At 41.3% G+C, this 18691-nt stretch overlaps 2 protein-coding genes and 1 pseudogene across 3 annotated transcripts; 1 reads left to right on the forward strand and 2 right to left on the reverse strand.

The window, feature by feature from the left end:
- Positions 1–3617: 3617 nt before the first annotated feature.
- LOC128450678 (probable N-acetyltransferase camello) lies at positions 3618–6462 on the reverse strand. Its single transcript, XM_053434268.1, has 2 exons — positions 6302–6462; positions 3618–5347 (listed from the first exon to the last, which is right to left on the reverse strand). The coding sequence occupies exon 2, from the start codon at positions 5336–5338 to the stop codon at positions 4664–4666; it is 675 nt and encodes a 224-aa protein (XP_053290243.1). The 5' UTR covers positions 5339–5347; positions 6302–6462; the 3' UTR covers positions 3618–4663.
- Positions 6463–6915: 453 nt separating this feature from the next.
- LOC128451970 (uncharacterized) lies at positions 6916–7024 on the forward strand (annotated as a pseudogene).
- A 103-nt stretch (positions 7025–7127) lies between these two features.
- Positions 7128–18382, reverse strand: slc39a8 (solute carrier family 39 member 8). 2 transcript variants are annotated; one of them, XM_053434426.1, is made up of 8 exons: positions 17901–18382; positions 16642–16804; positions 13724–13893; positions 13494–13616; positions 12027–12173; positions 10314–10521; positions 9027–9211; positions 7128–8389 (listed from the first exon to the last, which is right to left on the reverse strand). In XM_053434426.1, the coding sequence occupies exons 1-8, from the start codon at positions 18120–18122 to the stop codon at positions 8243–8245; spliced, it is 1365 nt and encodes a 454-aa protein (XP_053290401.1). In that variant the 5' UTR covers positions 18123–18382; the 3' UTR covers positions 7128–8242. The 2 variants fall into 2 exon arrangements, with proteins under 2 accessions (XP_053290401.1, XP_053290400.1); XM_053434425.1 differs by having other exon boundaries at positions 10314–10524.
- Positions 18383–18691: the final 309 nt, after the last annotated feature.

Below are 18691 nucleotides of genomic sequence, written 5' to 3' on the forward strand. Positions count from 1 at the left end.
TAGAGGCCGAAGGCTGCAGGGGTTTGTGTGTAAAAGCTTTCAGCTTAGAGGCTGATGGGAGATGTTACAAGAGCGTTTCAGCAGCAGAACAAAAGAAACCCAGCTCTCAGAAAGAGGGAGATACGTCACCCAGGATGCTTGAACCAGTAAAACTGAAGTACCTGTCGGCTCAGTACCGTCCTCCACGTGCTAGTGTGACTATAGCACATATTCTAATTGAGGTCATATATATGTTTGTGGCTTCAGAGTCAACATTAAAATCCTGAAATTGAATATATTGTAAAATACGTAAAATAGTTACACGCAGCTGGAGATGTTAAACACACAATAAACCTCTGCAGTCTCTTTGCAGCCTTTTATGCTAATGACCAAGGCAGAACCAAAAGAGGGGGCGCCGGGGGGGGGGGACGAAATAATGAAGAGGCAACTCGCCCTGAGCCTGAAAAAGAACTGCCTCCTCCTCAGGCAGGAAAGGGATGACGACAGAGACAGCTCAGCCATACTCCTGCTGCTGCTGCTGCTGCTGCTGCTGCTGCTGCTGCTGGGAACCAGTTCACACCAGTGAACAGCAGGTTGCAGGAACCGAGGGGGCACTGTGGGATTTTAAAGGACGGACATTGCGACCTCGTTGGACTTCAGTCAGCCTGCAAGTCCGGGACGAACTAATCGACATCACTACACAAGGTAAACATGAGCAAGGTGATGATGATGATGATGATGATGATGATGATGATGATGATGCAGAAATTTGACTTAAATTGAGACGTAGGAGAAATGTGACTTAAGTTTGTATCGAAGGCTGAAACAATCTGCTGTGTCACAAACGATTAAGATGTCATTAAAGTGAATAAGCTTTAAGTAGCTGTGAAAAACAATTAACACATCAGTTTAATACATATCCTACTTTAAAGTAAATTAGTTATTTAGCTCATTTTATATCAAAGGTAATGATTAAGGCTCAATTTGAGATCCATTCATTTTAATTTTGTACTTATCTGCCTCATAACCAGAAAACCTAATGATTCAGTGTATGTGGGTATTAATCTGAAACATGAACAGACTCTTCACTAATATGAGGTAATAACAGAGAAGATGTATGTGTTTTTATCTGATAAATGTTTATAAAATATATAACTTTATACTTTTACTGTAAATATCAATGTAACCTTCATTATTCTGTTATTTAAATGTATATCATACGCCAGAGAGCTGAAGTATATTCTATAGATTGAAAAAACATTAATCTGATAATCAATACAGATGCAAGTCTTTCGGTCACTGAACGATTTCTGGTTCTCAAAGATGAAAATTTGTAGAATTTCATCTTGATATTTATCACAGTAAATATCCAGTTTATTAGGTTTTAAACTGTGTAGAAGAGAAAAGCTATTCAACGAAATAACTTGCGGGTGTGTGAAACTGTGACGGACGTTTTGATTATATTTGACACTGTAAAGCAACATTTAAATTATTTAAAAAATCGGATTAATTGCTATCAAAGCTACTTAAATTATGAAAAGTGGATGTACATTGAGTTTCTGTTTGCTCACTACATGCACACTGATGATATCCAGGCCTGGTCTCATCACTATCATCCCTGAAGGGAAACAAATGTGTCATCCATAGAGAACAGGGTCAGAGACTGTTCATCCCAGCACCTCATTTCAATGTGCATCAAATTAACACTTAGCCCTTATTCATCTTCTATCCTGCACCAGATGAGAATAAGTTAAAACTACAAAAAACACCTTGTAAACAGGGGGAGAACCATAGAAACCTCAGAGAGGGTCACATGTGAGGGATATGCAGAGTGTACATGAACAAAATTATAATTGATTAGAGGACACTGTTTTTAGCATAATTGTGTCTGTGTTTGCAGTGCACACAATCTACAAAACAAGCTTCTATTAATACATTTAAAATATCTCCAGCTCCAGATTCATGAAAGTGAAGGTAAATGAGTCATTTGGTGCCATCTAGTGTGTCCCAGGCCACAGACCAGAGCCTGAATCCCACTGCACCGCCTCCATCATGTCATCTAATCCCAAACCAATGGAGCTGCATGTGATTCCCAACATGTGCTGTGCACTGGGACCAGATTAATCCCAGCATTGGTGTGGTTGCAGTTTGACAAGAGATTTGTTTTTTTTCTACCAGCCAAATTAAACTAATTGAAATTCAAAATGAGGGGGGGGGGGGGGGGGACAATGATAAATTGAAATTAATTAATTGAAATGAGACCAATCACGCTTCTGGGACTTGATATCTGGATCCACACTGATATTTAAACCACCAGTCAAACCTCCATATATACATCTAACAGCCCTTACTATTATTAGTCGTATTAATGTGTGTGTTATGATATTCATCTGCTATAACCAGTGTGAGAAGCAGCACTGGTTCCTGCTGCTGTCCCTGGGACACTCCCTGACCAGCCGCTAGCAGCATTAGCCGTTAGCTTCGCTTCTCAATATAAAACCAAAAACACAAATACTCGCTCGTTTTAAACCGACACACACACGTTAACACATCAGCTCGGTGCGGATTCGGGTTCGGACCTGATCTCCAGTCATGCCAGGGACGAACAGGAGATTATTCTGACCTGTTTTGAGTCCTTAGATCCGGCTCGTCGCTCCGCACCGTCCCCGACAGGCTACATCCATCCATGGAGGTCTGACCGGCACATCCGAGCCGAGGTGTCCGAGCTGCTGCCTGACCCGGCCCGCCACACTGCCCCCGAGGAGGCCGCCTAACCCCCGTCAGCGGAACGAGGTTTACATACAGACACACTATAGAGTTTGGGTTGTCTGTGTTATGTTGTTAAACTGTAATAAACGGGATTTGAATAATAAATAAAGTCTATATTGCTATATTTCTATTTTACAGCAAGAATCACATTTGTTTACCTTAAATAAGTCAAGTGTAGTGCAGGTGAATTTAGTTTGTATGTTAAAGTAAATAAATAAATCGTCCTGAATTAGTAAAGTTACATTAAGAGACTCTTTGAAGGCAGCAGACAATACGATCAGCTGTTGGTAATTTTTGTGTTGTCTTTGTTTTCACATTTTCATGAATGCACAACCGAGGTCAATAAAGTTTAAGTTGAGTCACATTATCTTTTATCCTTTTTTTTAAATCACACTTTTGATATGAAACAGATATTTATCCTTTCTGAGACTCGGGTTCCTCACACACACACACACACACACACACACACACACACACACACACACACACACACACACACACACACACACACACACACACACACACACACACACACACACACACACACACACACACACACACACACACACTTACACTTCAGTGCAGCTATCGTTATTAGGACTTCGCCCTGACTCCCATTCACTGTGGATAACCTAACCAAAACCTTATCTCTAACCTTAACAATGACCAGTTAATAACTAATCCTAAAATTAACCTTAACACAATTCACAGGACTGGTGTTTGGTTCCCTGTGAGATCTACTGGTCCTGGTAAGGTCAATGTTTCTAATGGAAAAAGAGATTTAAAAACAGTTTGTTGTTAAAAAAAACATCTGAAATATCCCCGACCATGTGACAAAGGAAAAGAGGAAGTGAAGAAGTGGATACATCTTTAGATGAAAAGAAGAAGTTCATGTTTTATTGTGTGTCAGGCGTGTGAATGGGAAATGAATACACATAGCTAATCATGAAATCATACGGACAACTCTTTTATCTCAGAGTTCATTAGTGTCAACAGGTTCACAACAAGAGCTGCAACAGCTCGTCAATTAATCAATCAGTAAGTTGATTAGTAAGTTGACTACTCTAATAATATCCAATATTTCATTAGGATCTACTGTTTACTGTTTTATCTGTCTTTGGAGTCTGGACTGATGATTGGTGGGTCTGACATATTAAAGCCCCGAGGCAGAGATAGAGCAAGCAGAGGTTCTTTCAAACTCCACCGCCCCCAGATGTATCTGACTATCATCACTGAGAACATTTACTTCACACAGCTTCATCTGGAGACACAAAAATAATTTATACACATGTGTTTTAAACATGTAAATCTGTTTCCCCTGTAATAAGATCAGGCATGATAAATCAGATCAGTGCATCTTTCATTTTACCTCAAATAACATAAAGAAAGTTACAAAATTAAAGGAGCCAATTCACTCTATTGAATTGAGTTTCCTGTAGAAATGAATGAAATCATTTACAAAATGAATTAATTAACAGACTTTAAAAGAAGCTCAATCAATAGAAAGCATCGAGAACGTGACCACGGGCAAAACAAACCTTCTTCAACTAATACAGTGGAAGCCGGATATAGTGATGTGTGTGTTAATGTCTGTGTGTCTGTGTGTGTGTGTGTGTGTCTGTCTGTGTCTGTGTGTGTGTCAGCTACGAAGAAAGATTTCACTCATTTAAGAAAAGTATTAGTTATTAGTTATTAGTAATATTAAGAGAGAAAGACCTTGGACCAACGTGATCACTATAAGCAGTTTCCACTGTATTACAAGTAACTGACAATTAAAAAAAAAGGCTTTTGAAAACAATACTGATTTGTTGACTCAGTGGACCGTTGTGCAACACGTGCTAGAGAAACCTCAGCACACGGATGAACCTGGGTAAATGAATGGTAGAGTGGACCTGAAATCCTCTTTCTGCTCGAGTCACTCTCTTTTCCCGTCTTTCTGTAAATCCAGTCTGTACTCAAGCAAATTGAAGTTCAGGATTTTGGCAGGAAATTCGGGAATAGCAAACTCTCTTATCTTCTGGAAGCCCATGTTCTCGTAGAGCTTCTGAGCATCTGTCTGTATCACAGAGGTTCGGAGGATGACCGCTGCGTAGCCCCGCTCACGAGTGAAATCAGTAATCGTCTGACACAGAGTCTTAGCGATGCCCATCCTGCGGTGGCTGCGGCACACAGACATGCGTTTCAGCTCCAGGCACCCGGGCGCGTCCTCGGCGGGGAGGCACGCCACTGTGGCGACCACCTGGCCGTCACTTTCAGCCACCCAGAAACCAGAGTCCTTCTGGTTCAGGTAGGTCTCACTGATGCTGTTGAGGTCCTTCTTGAGGGAGGCGTCGATGTACTGGTTGAACATGTAGACGACAAACTGCCGGGCCCCGGCTAGGCACAGGGTGAGAGCCAGGATGGGCAGCAGGAAGGACTTGGAGCTGGTGATGAGAGCGCAGAAGACGATCATGAGCACCATCTGCATAAGCGGCTGTTTCAGGACGTGCATGAAGGACGAGGGAATGTGCTCGCTCATCCCCATCGTGAAGATCTCCTTCACCGCCTCGGAATCCTCGTCTTGATATTTGCGGATCTGAATATTGGCCATGGCTCAACTCTGCATTTAAATTAAACAAGGAGAAAAGAAATGGAGAGATTAATTTCACTTATTGGGATCTCTATTAGCTAAGAACTAAATGCTTTCTCATACATGAATGCATTTTATATGCGTAATACAACCCTTTTATAATTGTTTGGCTCTAGTTGGAGGAACTGTAACACGAGCCTCCTGACCTGTCATCACACCAGCAAACAAAAGACCCTCTGTTGATGTTGTGAGGAGCAACAATGATCAGGGACCCTGATGAACTCAGGCCGAGCCCCAAAAAACAGGTTGAGTTTGTCTTTGCTCAGTGAATCTCAAAAAGAATAACTTTCACACTCTCTGTGCCACCGTACTTTCACAATTCTACATTGGAATGATGGCACTTTGGGACAATAACAGTGTGTTTGTTATACAAGTTAAAGAGGCAGTAACTTTAAGAAGTTGTTTTGGTACCTTGTTTAATTTGTGTCTGTGAATCTGACACCAAACAAACACACAAACACACAAATCCTGCAATTAACCTCTTTAGGGAAATGTGCATTCGTCAGTAAGACACGTATCACGATAGATACATCATTGTGTGATTGACTTGCAGTTAATCGATTTATGAATAGTGAATCGTAGAGATACTCTATCACAGCTGGTCGTATAGTGTGAACTGGTTTATGTCTGGTTACCACCGTTCAACCAGTGTCACGTGAACTGACAGATCACAGCCTCACACGTGAGAAGGTTCTAAGGGTTTAACGGTGACCTTTTATTCACCATCATCCTACAGTTAACATGATAATGTCCAGATCCTGGATCAGCTGCTGCCTCCAAATCCAAATCAGACACGACTGTGATTCCCCTGGTTAGCAAACAGCAGCTAGCATCGGAGCTAGCTTCATGTAACCCGCTGATCTGAGTGGAGAACTCGCTCCGAGGCGGAGGTCGCAGAGGAAACACGGAACAAAGACACTTTACCTGTTGGTGGGAACTCCTGGAAGCTGCGCGAGGACGAGCTGAGAGAAGCGGAAGCTCCTAGAAACTCAAATCACTCGATTCATGCTCGAGTCTGTTCGTTTGTTTGAGATCCACCACGAAGATTTGATGAGTTCAGGGACGCTCGCCAGAGTGGTAAAAAGGACATGTCAGCATTGTCTACATGTAAATACTGTTGTTTTGTAACAGGTTTTTTATTTGTACCGGATGTTGTAACTCATGTGTACACAAAGTGGGTCACATTCCCCATGTACCGGACATGAAGACAAGAACATGACGTGGTGCTGGTTAGGTTTATTATCCACTTGGCTGGTCAATAGTTTACTGAATACGGACTTTACGGTGGGACGTGAACGCAACTTAGGCTACTTCCTCTTTAATGCTGATTGGCTTATGAATAAATCAATATTAAAACGTGTCCTTAGTGTTCTTCATTTAAACTTAGTTTAAATTAAATATTAAACAAATAAATACACAGTTTCTAAAAAGAAAGATCAAATAAACTGTATAAAAAACATTATTTTGTATTAAAATGTTTCTGCTTTCTTACCTTAAGATATTTAATTTAATTTAATAAAGATAAAACCATATTTTATATCGCTTCTCTGCCTTTTGGCTAAGATCAAGTGTAGTATCTGTTCTTATCAGTTTAATATCTAATATGTCCTCTATATGCGGACTACATATTAAATAGATGCACTGTATGAATGTGTGTGTGAATGGTTGAATGTAAAACTGTACTGTAAAGCGCTTTGAGAGGTCATCAAGACTAGAAAAGCGATATATAAATACAAAACCATTTACCATATTCTTACAATCCATACGCACCTTTTTATTGTACATAGTAAAAAATAAACTAAATTGCATAAAAAATGGAAAGAGAATTTTTTGTTTTCACAATAAAATCTAGGAGACGAAACACAAAACAATAATCACGTCTGACATGGGTCCTTTTCAGTTTTTCTTTCCAAAAAAATTAAATTGTGAAGAAATCTGCATGACAAGCACCAGTGTCCCCTGAAAAATATACAGACAGCCTTTGTTTCTTTTACTATATAATTGGAGAAAAATCGCACACCTCCTTCTCATCGTAGGTGATGACAGATGTCATGTTTAACACCAAATATCATAAAATCTAATTTACAATAAGAGCATAATCAGACTTTATTTTGGGGAATATATGGACACTTTTTATATCCTATTTTCTATGTTCACTGGGAAATAAATTGCAGTTATTTTGAAATATATATATATATTTCCTGTGGTTGATTATTTTCAAATTCTATGTGATACTTAAGCTTATCGGGTGTCTGATATATCTTGGTCCATGTCTTTGTGTGTGTAGGAACACTTCCGTATAGAACAAAGGAAAAGTCAACTAGCACAGTTGTATTTTGATCTACAGGAGGCCTCATTCCCACAGGTGCTGTTAAAATATGAACCTTTTCCAGTGTCTGAAATTTGGTCGACAGCAGAATACACTCTGTGAAACATGCGGATGAAAGAGTCCAACGATACGACCTTGAGAAAGAGCCAGGAACAAGACACAGAGGTCAAACTCTGATGCCATAACAGCCCGAGCAAACGGCTGCTGCCACAACAACTCAGCAAATGTTAGTTTACAAAGCAGCACAAGGAACACATGTCACAATATATGAAGACTAAAAAAAATAATTTATTTCCCCCTTAAAATAAATTTGTCTAGATTTCATACATGAAATGATTGTAAAGATTTTTTCCCTTTCAAGGAGTAAACATTTCACTAAATCAACAGTAGAAAGATTTTTTTTTTTTTTTTAAAAGTCCTTTACACATTTAGTTTTCTTTGTACAAAACATTCCCTTCACATTCACTGAGGGAGCCGAGTCAGCAGAAACGGAAGCAGCTCACGACTGGTTGATTCCCAGTTCGTGTTCCTCTCCTCTAACCCAGTTGGATCTCGCCTGCGTACACAGTGATCAGCAGGATGATGGCGAACCCGGTGAGCAGGCCGGCGTTCTGGATCAGGAAGAAAACGATCTTGTCTGAAGTCCGGTGCTGATCCCGGGCTATGTTGTCCATCTCTGGGAACTGGGATTCAAAGTGACACACACACACAAACCATTAACCATTGTTCTTTAAGTGATTGCATGTCTCATTCTCAACAAATCCCATAAAAAACAAAGGCAGCTATGAATTGATCCTAAAAACAACAACTCCTTGTTCCTGTAGTCTGCTCTACTGAGTTATTATTAAGTTATGGGGAAACATTTAATAAAATCTATTTCTTTTTTAGAATATTAATTTTAAATAGTCTGGATAATTCTAATTTTAAGCCTCTACTATGTGTCTTCTGAGCCTTTTTTAAATCACAAATATATATATTTTTAATCATGTTTAAAACAGTATTCCTTGATTTTTCCAAGATGTGTTTTGTGCCTCCATCATATTTTCACCCTTGTATGTTTGTTGCTTTATTACATAACTCTGAACCAATTTCCAACAACAGAAATGAACCCAATCTAGTTTTATGACCAATAAGTAATTTAAGTTATCAGACTGCATCCGTTCTTGTTTTATATTACTTCCATGAGAACTAAAAAAATTGTGTTATTATAAAATTATAAAAAAACAATTTCATTCCCTCCACATCACAACAGGAAGCCATTTTTATTATTATTACTGCAGCTACTAGGTGATTATCCTCAGATAATGTAATCTCACTCACCATATCCGCCAGCGCGATATACAGGAACATTCCTCCCGCGATGGCAAAGATTGCGTTGGGGGCAAAGTTGCTCCCCAGCAGAATTCCAAACGCGAGGCCGACGTAACACGAAACCGCCGACAGCAGATTGAAGAAGATGGCCTGTGGGATGCTCATGCCAGAGTTCAGCAGGATCACAAAGTCTCCTGCAGAGGGAACAGAACACAGCTTTGATTAGAGGGAGTCCAAACAGGCAGAGGCGGCAGGATGTGGAGAGCATTGATGGAGCTTTGCTCAACAGGCAAACAGTTTTTTACTACAAATTAATGTCTTAAAGCAGAAATAACACTCTCTGTAAAGCTTTAAAAAAGGAGTATCGGGTACTTTGTTTTTTTTCTTCTTTAGGTTTGAGGTTGAAGTTGTTAAAGGTGAGACTTCTCTGCCCCAAAGTAAAAAAGCTATTAAAGGTTTTATTTTACTACAGAAATTATTCTAAATCTTATTCCACTTCTATTCACAGAGTTATGATTCCGTGCTTTGTGTGACAATACATGTTATGTCTGTAACAAAAGATGTTATATCTCTTTTACTGGAGGTATCTTCATCCTGTCTCTGAATTAAGTGGCAATCGTAGGTATTTTAATTTGAAAACACAAATAAAGAAGAAAAAAAAAAAAAGACACATTTTTGGTGCAACGCTGCTGCTTGTCAGGAGAGGGCGATAAAGATCATTGATTCTTAGTGGGAATTTTAGTTTGAATTGAATATTTCAAACTTAATTTCCCAGGTATTTCCACTTTCAGGAGGAAAAAATCCTCTCGTTCTGACTCATAGAATCAGATGTATTTATATTCTGCATCTTCTTGCATCAGTCCTTCACTGAAATCATGTTTTTATGGCCGCACCAGGCGATCAAATGGAAATATCTTTTACATTATACATTTATTTTTACATTTTCATTTATTTATATTAATCCCACACACATGCACAGTCACACAAAATGCAGATGAGGGAAATTTGTCCTCTGCTTTTGATCCATCTGCTGAACATCGCAGGACACGAGCAGTGGGCAGCCATGCACGGCGCCCGGGGAGCAGATGTTGGGGGAGTAAGGTGCCTTGCTCAGGGGCACTTAGACAGTGGGGGTAGGGAGTGTGCTCTTTGGACATCCTAAATGTCTTTGGTGAAGATCCGACCTGATGTCGTTCTGGTGTCATTTGTAACTTTAGGTTTTCCCTGACACGTTCAAATAAAGCTTTGTGAGTTCACAGTGTGAGGTTTCAGGATTTTCTTTCATTAATCGCTCACCCAGCTCATGAGGAAACTCCTCACACACGATGGCAGTGGACGTGCTGAAGCCCGCCAGGACGGACACGGTGAAGGACGCCCCGATGGCCAGGCCGTCGATGAAGTTGTGCAGCGCGTCGCTCAGGGTGATCATCCAGGCCACCGTCTTGATGTCAGAGACGCGTTTCCCACGCAGCCATCGGCACATCTGACCCGCGTCCTGGACGTCCTGCTGAGGGACGGGACCGGTGAAGTGGAGAATGGGAGTTCGATTTTTTTTTTTACTCATGGAGTCACATGCAAATAACGGTATGGTACAGTATGTGGATTTAGTGAGCCACGAAGATAACACGCAATGATTCTGTATCTCTGTGTTTCAAACCCAAAGTTCACAACCGGAAAAATAAAGGACAAAGTTGAAAGTTTTGCTTTTTTGCCACGATCTGGTCAGAACTAGGTGAAGGCCCTTTCTCCTGAATATCAATATCAAATTAAGACAGAATCTGAGAATTTAAATTCTGTTTTATTAATCGTATTTATTAAATACCAAGCAAGCAGCTCTGTGAGGCTGGAGTTGGGGCTTGGAGCTGATGTTTAGCAGCTAGAACTAGAACATTAAAATATGGAATAGTTTGAAGTTTGCAGACAGATTGAATGATGGGATTAATAATAAGGTCCTTTAGGAACTAGAGGAACCTGAAGAGATATTAGATCCATAAATCTGCCGGATTTCTTTCATCGAGATCCATTCATTAAATCCTGGATCTGCCCCCTGAACCATTTTGTGCTCACAAACAAAATAACTAATAACAGGAGCAACCACAACATCCTTTGGCAGAGGAGACAATTTAATGGTGATATTTTCTATGACCTACATTCACCAATTACTCTTCTAAATGTTGTTTAGCGATATCCAAAGTTATTGTATTTCATCCTCATCATCACTAACATGATTTAAAATGAGACACTGTGAGAAAATCTAACAATCTAAAGGCTTCAATCAAAACAGTGCCTCCATCTTGGCTCTAAAAAATTGTCAAAGATGTTGATTATCCAAGGACAGGAAACATGTTCCCCTAAAAGCATGGTGCAGCATTTGCCACAGAACTCTTTAATTACAGATAGAATGGTTCGAGTGTGGTTGATGGGAAACCAGAGCGCCGGCGGACACAAACAGAACCTTTGCAGTTTGGTTGCAGATCGTCTGCGGTGACAAAACATCCGTTCTCTCAGCCGCCGACTAACAAGGAGTCTTTGTGCTCGGCTCGGACAATTCCAGCTTTTACCGGGAGACGAGGGATCTGAGGCCGTCGGCCTGGTTTCACTGGTTTTCACTGCTCGATCCCAGTGTCTGTTTGTTTAGTATTTTTGATCCCTTCAAAGACAGACTCCTCCATAAGACTCCAGAGATTTCACCATTAAACATTAAACCGAAGCTCTAATCACCTCGCGCTACCTCATCGGCTACGGAAGTTCATTTGGATTTATGTTCCCCATTAGCACAGATACACTTTCTGACCCATAAAGAGACTAAATCACAGTCGTCAGTTTATAGTCCGTGATCGATTCAGATAAGACCTGTGGGAGACAGCACGTCTCTGGCTTCTTTAAAAGCTTATCTCAAGACTCAGCTACTTAAACAAAGGATCAGTGAGTGCATGGTGGCAGAGCTGCAGGTTAATGTCACGTGAGCAATCAGGGGATCATCATTTTCTTCATGAGTGTGCTTGGTACCTGAGAATCTGGGCTCAGGCTGCTCTTGTCTAAGGCGATGGTGCTGATTCCAGTCAGAATGATGGAGTCACTCTTTTCCGTTATGTCTCCGTTCTGCAGGGAGTTCTCCTGAGTCACCTCTGGAGGAGCGAAGTGGCTGTGGCCGTGCTGAGCAGGAGACAGATGAGAAAACACAGGTTCTGTTAAAAACACTTCAATTCACACAAAATCACAGAAGTGAGCAGGCTGAGCACGGGACAGGAAAAGTCAGGGACATTCAAACTCTCTAAATTTCATTGTTGAGATATCCAGAGTAAGTCCTGACCAAAAGCAGTGGACTGACTGACTGACTGACTGACTGACACTGACTGACTGACTGACTGACTGACTGACTGACTGACTGACTGACTGACTGACGGACGGACGGGCTGACGGACTGACGGACTGACTGACTGACTGACTGACTGACTGACTGACTGACTGACGGACTGACTGACTGACTGACTGACTGACTGACTGACTGACTGACTGACTGACTGACTGACTGACTGACTGACGGACGGACGGGCTGACGGACTGACGGACTGACTGACTGACTGACTGACTGACTGACTGACTGACTGATGGACTGACTGACTGACTGACTGACTGACTGTCTGATGGACTGACTGACTGACTGACTGACGGACTGACTGACTGACTGACTGACTGACGGACTGACTGACTGACTGACTGACTGACTGTCTGACGGACTGACTGACTGACTGACTGACTGACTGACGGACGGACGGGCTGACGGACTGACGGACTGACTGACTGACTGACTGACTGACTGACTGACTGACTGACGGACTGACTGACTGACTGACTGACTGACTGACTGACTGACTGACTGACTGACTGACTGACTGACTGACTGACGGACGGACGGGCTGACGGACTGACGGACTGACTGACTGACTGACTGACTGACTGACTGACTGACTGATGGACTGACTGACTGACTGACTGACTGACTGACTGATGGACTGACTGACTGACTGACTGATGGACTGACTGACTGACTGATGGACTGACGGACTGACGGACTGACAGGTGCAGTTCAACATTTTCATACAAATCTTGGCCAAAAAGAAGCATGTAAATCTATCAAACATTTTCCATGGACATATTTGACCTTTATTTTACTTTAATATAATAAATATTAGGGTTCTATAAAACACAAACCTCATTTTCACAAAGTGTCAACTCGCTGACCCTTCCGACTTTGACCCTGACGTAAAATGATTATTTTAAATAATGTGCACGGGTTCTCATAAAGTGTCATTTCTTGCAGCAGTCAGCAACTGGAAGTGGAATCATCCCATAAAGCTGAGCTGTGCAGTGGCACCTTTACAACTCAGATATGATGATACCGGTCTGTGATGAATGGGGTTTAATAAACGAACAATAATAATAAACAGACAATAAATTCCTCAGTGTCGTTACCTCGTGATCCATCCGCAGAGCCAGCTTCAGAACCTTCTCCACAATGAACAAGAGATAGAAGCCTCCGAATATTCCAACTGCATTCCCCACATAGTTGTCTCGTTTGGGATCAAAGCCCAGCGCCTGGGGAGGAACAGGTAGAAAAGTTCAGTTTCTTATAAACGGACCCTCTTCTAAACATTCTGTGTGAGTCCCTGAGCCTCAGGACTGACGCTGCCTCTGTCACTCACCTCTGGTATGAGCTGCAGCACGGCGTTGGAGAACAGCGTCCCGATGGCCAGGCCGATGAAGTAGGTCAGCACTTTGGGGAAGTAGGACTTCTTGGTGAATGGAATCAGCAGGAGGCCGAGCAGAGACGCCAGGTTGATGATGGTGACGGCCAGGAACCCGTAACCCCACACTGCCAGGAGAGAGAGGACACACAGCTGATGTTATACCATCACTAGAATCATGGAGTTTCTTTGCATCTAGTGTTTTCACTTTGTTTTGGCATTTATGGCTTTTTTAGAGGCGGCAGGAATTAAGTTAGTTTGTGTTTTACTTTTTCTTTTTCGCCGTAGGTTCTATCATCTTTGTCATCTATCATCCTAAACACTAATTCCTCCTCTTCTGAATAATTCTTCCTTCAGGCAACAGATGAAAAAACCTTCAAAGCACCAGATGACTTATTTTCTATGGTAAATGAAGAAGCTGTCATATCCCAGTGTCCTGCACCATCACTGCAGTGGATTCAAGGTCATCCACTGGTGCCCACATTGACTGCCACAGGACCACATATGAAATCCCATCCCATTCTCCGGCCTGTTGGTAACACACGAGTTACAGGTTCTCACTCAGTCTTATTAATTATCACAGACACGACAAGAAAGTTCTGACGCCGGACGTTTCATCTCTCAACAGCTTGTGTTCTAAACCCATACTGGCTGATGTGCATTTTATTATGTTTTGTTGAATCAGCCTCGAGTTAGCAAACTCTCCCTGTGATGCACAAACTTTGGAAACAAACGTTACATCCTTCAAATACAATAGAATTCAATTGAATCCCGACGCTATAATAAGATTTGTCGCAGCTCCAGGATAGAGCCAGATTCAGTCCCAGGACGTGCCACCCTTCATTCTGTAACCGGACAGATGTGCAGCTCAACACAACGAAGACACAAAAACACTTATTTATTTGCAGAGGAGGAATCTGGTGGAGGAACCAGCAGGATTACGAGCATCGGTCTGAACAACAGGCACAGTTGGTTGTATCTGTGTCAACAGCCCTGAGAGGGTGACGGGGAAACTGAGAGGTGGGTGTGAGAGGGAGTCACTCCAGGACAGGGTGAGCGTCACGGATCCTCCACAGGGGACCGGTTATTATTCAATCATATACCAACACACCTCGGGTGTTATAAATAATATAGACATATGATAATGTAAAATACACAGTTCAGTTCAGGTTCAGAGTCAAGATTAGAAGGTCAAAGTATTTTATTGTATTTAAGGTGCAGTTTTTATCAAGAAAGCAAAGTTTAAAAGGATTTTTTTATCTGTATTGTAAATTCTTTCTGCCTCAACTGAACTTATCAAGTTGAAATATTAATTTATTTGTCTATGGACAAGTAGTAAACTGACTATTCTATCTATAGTGTAATAATTGTTCCAGTCATTTAATAAATTGTTCCAATCATTTATTAGACATCTATCGTTACCTCCTCAAGCTGTTTATATCCCTGTCTGTCCACATTCACATAATACACATATTATAAAAAAAATATGGATTATAAGAGTGTGGGTTATTGAATTATGGCCAGTGATGTATGTAGTGAGGTCACAGAGACTCTCACCCTCAACCAATAGATTCTAGTCAGTGAACGGCTTCAGTAACAGACGCAGTGAAACCTCCTCCGTGACTTCCTGATCCGTCAAGTTCCCAGGAAGTGAGATCGTGGATGTTTGAGCCAAATCTGGAGGGATTCCCTCAAATTTTAATTAATGTCTTTACGGCGTATTTGAGATTTCTCCTTCGTGGCATTGAAACCAGAGAATAAACTGAAAACACCTGCTTCCCTATTTGCATTCAGTTGCCTGGAGGTTTATCAAAGGACCAAATATTTGCTTGTTTTGGCAAATATTTGGTGATTTCTTGGTTTAAAACGAGATTAAACTAGAAATACTTTGGCTATTTGAAGGTTGGTCAGATAATGCAAATCATCTTCTCTGGTGTCTTTTCAGGCATTTGGACATTTTATAGACAAAACCAACAATAGAGAAAACAATAAACAGATGAGTTGCTGTAATATACCATTTAATGTATAAATATGTATATAGGCTGGCATTTAGTTATACCTAGAATATCGGTAAAGGCATCAGTCCTCTACACAGAATAAACACCGTTTGGATTTAAACCCACAGAGGATGTTTGTGTTGCTGTTGTGTTCATTTGCGTGACACGTTTAACTGTTATATTGAAATCAACAGGAAAATATAATAGAACCTTCCACGAGCAGATAGCAGAGGATCCTGTTTGAGAGGCGGCGCCTCAACACGTGGCTCCGTGGAGCCGTGAACACACTTCACACTGGTCCACGTGTGACCCACTAAACAAAGGTTTCTAACACTTGACCTCTTGTCACTTCAAAATCAAAGGGTTTTAACGCTCGGCCTCAAGATGACTTCAAAGACCGGAGCCCTGAGGAAACCAAGTGGCACCATTGACCTTGAAAACGACCCCAGAGAGGTCAAATACGACTCGTCACTTTCTACAACCAGTGAAATCATCATTCCCAGTTTTTAGATTATAGATTTAGATGCATGATCGAGAACCTTCGGATACAAGTTCACAGTGACTCAGCTCTGAGGTGGGATCCGAACCCTCGACCTAACATCTCAATGAAATGAAATGCAACTTCAGCCAATCAGTGTCCAGAATGCCAAACACCCTCTTTGTTGTTTTAAGGATCCACAAGAGAAAAATAAATATCTATGAAGATTTTAAACTCTTTTCTCCAGTCCTTTTCTGTGACTGTGGATAAAAGCACCACCAGAGTGAATTCAAGGAAATGAACCCTCCATGACCTGTGAATTATTTGAGCAGGGGGCGGGGGGGGGCAAGTTCTGACAAATAAAGCAGGAGGCGAGCAGCAGTGGAGATGAAGCAACTCACCAGAGTAGTCGGCGGACCCCAGGGTCCCGGACTCAGAGTAGGGGCAGGAGGGCAGCAGCACCTGGGTCAACACGGCCGGACAGATCGTCCCCAGATGTCCCACGTTCAGCTCACTGACGTTACTGATCCCGAAGTGGGACAAGATCTGCTCGGCTGAGAGACACTGAGGGACACAGAGACATTTATAGATTAAAAAAAATAATTGCTAAATCTGTCTTTTGTCTAAAATCCTTCTTCTATTTAAAATGTTCTCACATTTGTCACCTTTGCGTGTTTATTAGTCATTTTGAATGAATGTTGTGCATATTTTTGTATGAAATCTGTTTTCTAAAGCAGGTTTTAATATTAGAGTTGAAAGGGGACAGAGCATTATCTGTTAATGATGTTCATTATGAAGCTAATCATACCACAAAGTAGAAACCAGAAGAGAAAAGGTTTCAAAGCTGATTATATTCAGGTCATGTGAATGTTAGATTGTTATTATGAAGCTTAATTCAGGACGCAATTGTGATTTTAATCATTCATTTACTTCTGAGATTAGAGTAGAGAAAAGCTAAGAAAAGTGATAATATATATATTATATACTCCTGATGGTTAAAGCTTGTAGGAGAGAATTTTTTTTTATTTTTTTTTTTTTCTATCATGTTGTTGACCAATATCTGAAACCTGAAATGCAGTAATTACATCTTAAAGCAGAACACATGAAGAAAATTGGAAATTAATAAAGAATAAGTAACAAGGAAGCTGTAGGATAATAACACTACAAAGTAGAAATGTGAAAAGTAAAAACAAAAGTTATAATACATATTATTAAGTGTTTATTGCAAAAAAAAGTATTGACCATGTTTCATCTTAAAGTATCCACAAAGTAGAAATCAGTAGAGAAAGGGTTGAAAGGGTATTCAGGTATATACATGTTAATTTAATGTTGTTATGAAACTTACTTTTAATCATGTGTGCATTAATAAATAATGAAATGCATTATTTACTTCTAAAATCAAAACCTATGAGCTTCAGCACTGAAAGAAATGTGAAACCGATATAAAATATTAAATAATAACATTATTCATGTTGAAAATAAGGAATTAGTCAGTGAATGTTTCAAACTTTAACTACAACAAGTTACATAAGTTTATATGAAACTATTTAATAAGTGGTAAAGGGATGAAAAAGTTAATTAAGGACTGAAAGCAACAACAAGCCCATTCAGTTCCTGTAAATCAGAATCAGTGTGTTAAATAATGTATGTAAACGCTCACTTCTTGGTTCTCCAGAGGATTGTGTAGGAACACGGACTCGGACCTCCGGGCGGAGATCAGCAGCAGCAGGTCCTTCAGGTCGTGCGTGGAAATAGACGCGTTTTCGCCATAGAAGTGTAAAATATCCTCCAGGAAGTCGAGTCCTGCTCCGGGGTCCGGAGCCAGAGTCCGGCTGGAGCCCAGGAGGAGCGCGAGGCTCAGGAGACATCCCCAAAGAAACATGTCTGCAGGTTCTAAAAGTCTCCTCTGGTTGAAAGATGAATCTAAGAACTCTTCTCCTTCTCCTTCTCCTTCTTCTTCTCCTTCTTCTCCTTCTTCTTCTCCTTCTTCTTCACTCAGACGCACAGGTCATGGTTCCTTGCTGGTGGAGCAGAGTCCATGAGTCTGACGGAGCACGGAGGGGTTTTCTGCGGTCCTCCCTCCAGCGTGGCTCTGCGTGAATCCTGCGGTGCTGAGTGAGGGGGAGGCCCGGGTTCAAAGATCACAGCGCACCGTCAGGGTGGAAGGGGGGGGGGAAACAACATGGAGGGGACCAACCGCGTGCACCCTCCGTTTCAATGCACACACAAACACACACACACAAACAAACACACAACACACACGTGCATGGGAGAGTGTGTGCAGAAAGCATGCAGATGTGCAGCGCGGATGCAGATGTGCGTTCCTTTGTTCAAGTGTAACTGGAAGTTAGAAAACCCACACACACACACACACACAACCATGATAATCAGTACATGTGAGTCCCCTGTGTGTAGTTAAAAGGTCCATGACGTCGCCTGGCGGCCGCAGCT

This window comes from Pleuronectes platessa, chromosome 11 (assembly GCF_947347685.1).
Source record: "Pleuronectes platessa chromosome 11, fPlePla1.1, whole genome shotgun sequence".
Taxonomy (NCBI): domain Eukaryota; kingdom Metazoa; phylum Chordata; class Actinopteri; order Pleuronectiformes; family Pleuronectidae; genus Pleuronectes; species Pleuronectes platessa.

What these genes read in the sequence shown, in the direction of transcription:
- LOC128450678 (XM_053434268.1), bottom strand. Translation starts at nt 5,338, where the DNA reads ATGGCCAATATTCAGATCCGCAAATATCAAGACGAGGATTCCGAGGCG.
- slc39a8 (XM_053434425.1), bottom strand. Translation starts at nt 18,122, where the DNA reads ATGTTTCTTTGGGGATGTCTCCTGAGCCTCGCGCTCCTCCTGGGCTCC. An exon ending in ATCCTCTGGAGAACCAAGAA is followed by an intron (nt 16,805 to 17,900) that starts GTGAGCGTTTAC and finishes TGTGTCCCTCAG; the next exon opens with TGTCTCTCAGCCGAGCAGAT. An exon ending in GCCTGAGCCCAGATTCTCAG is followed by an intron (nt 10,525 to 12,026) that starts GTACCAAGCACA and finishes CCCGTCCCTCAG; the next exon opens with CAGGACGTCCAGGACGCGGG.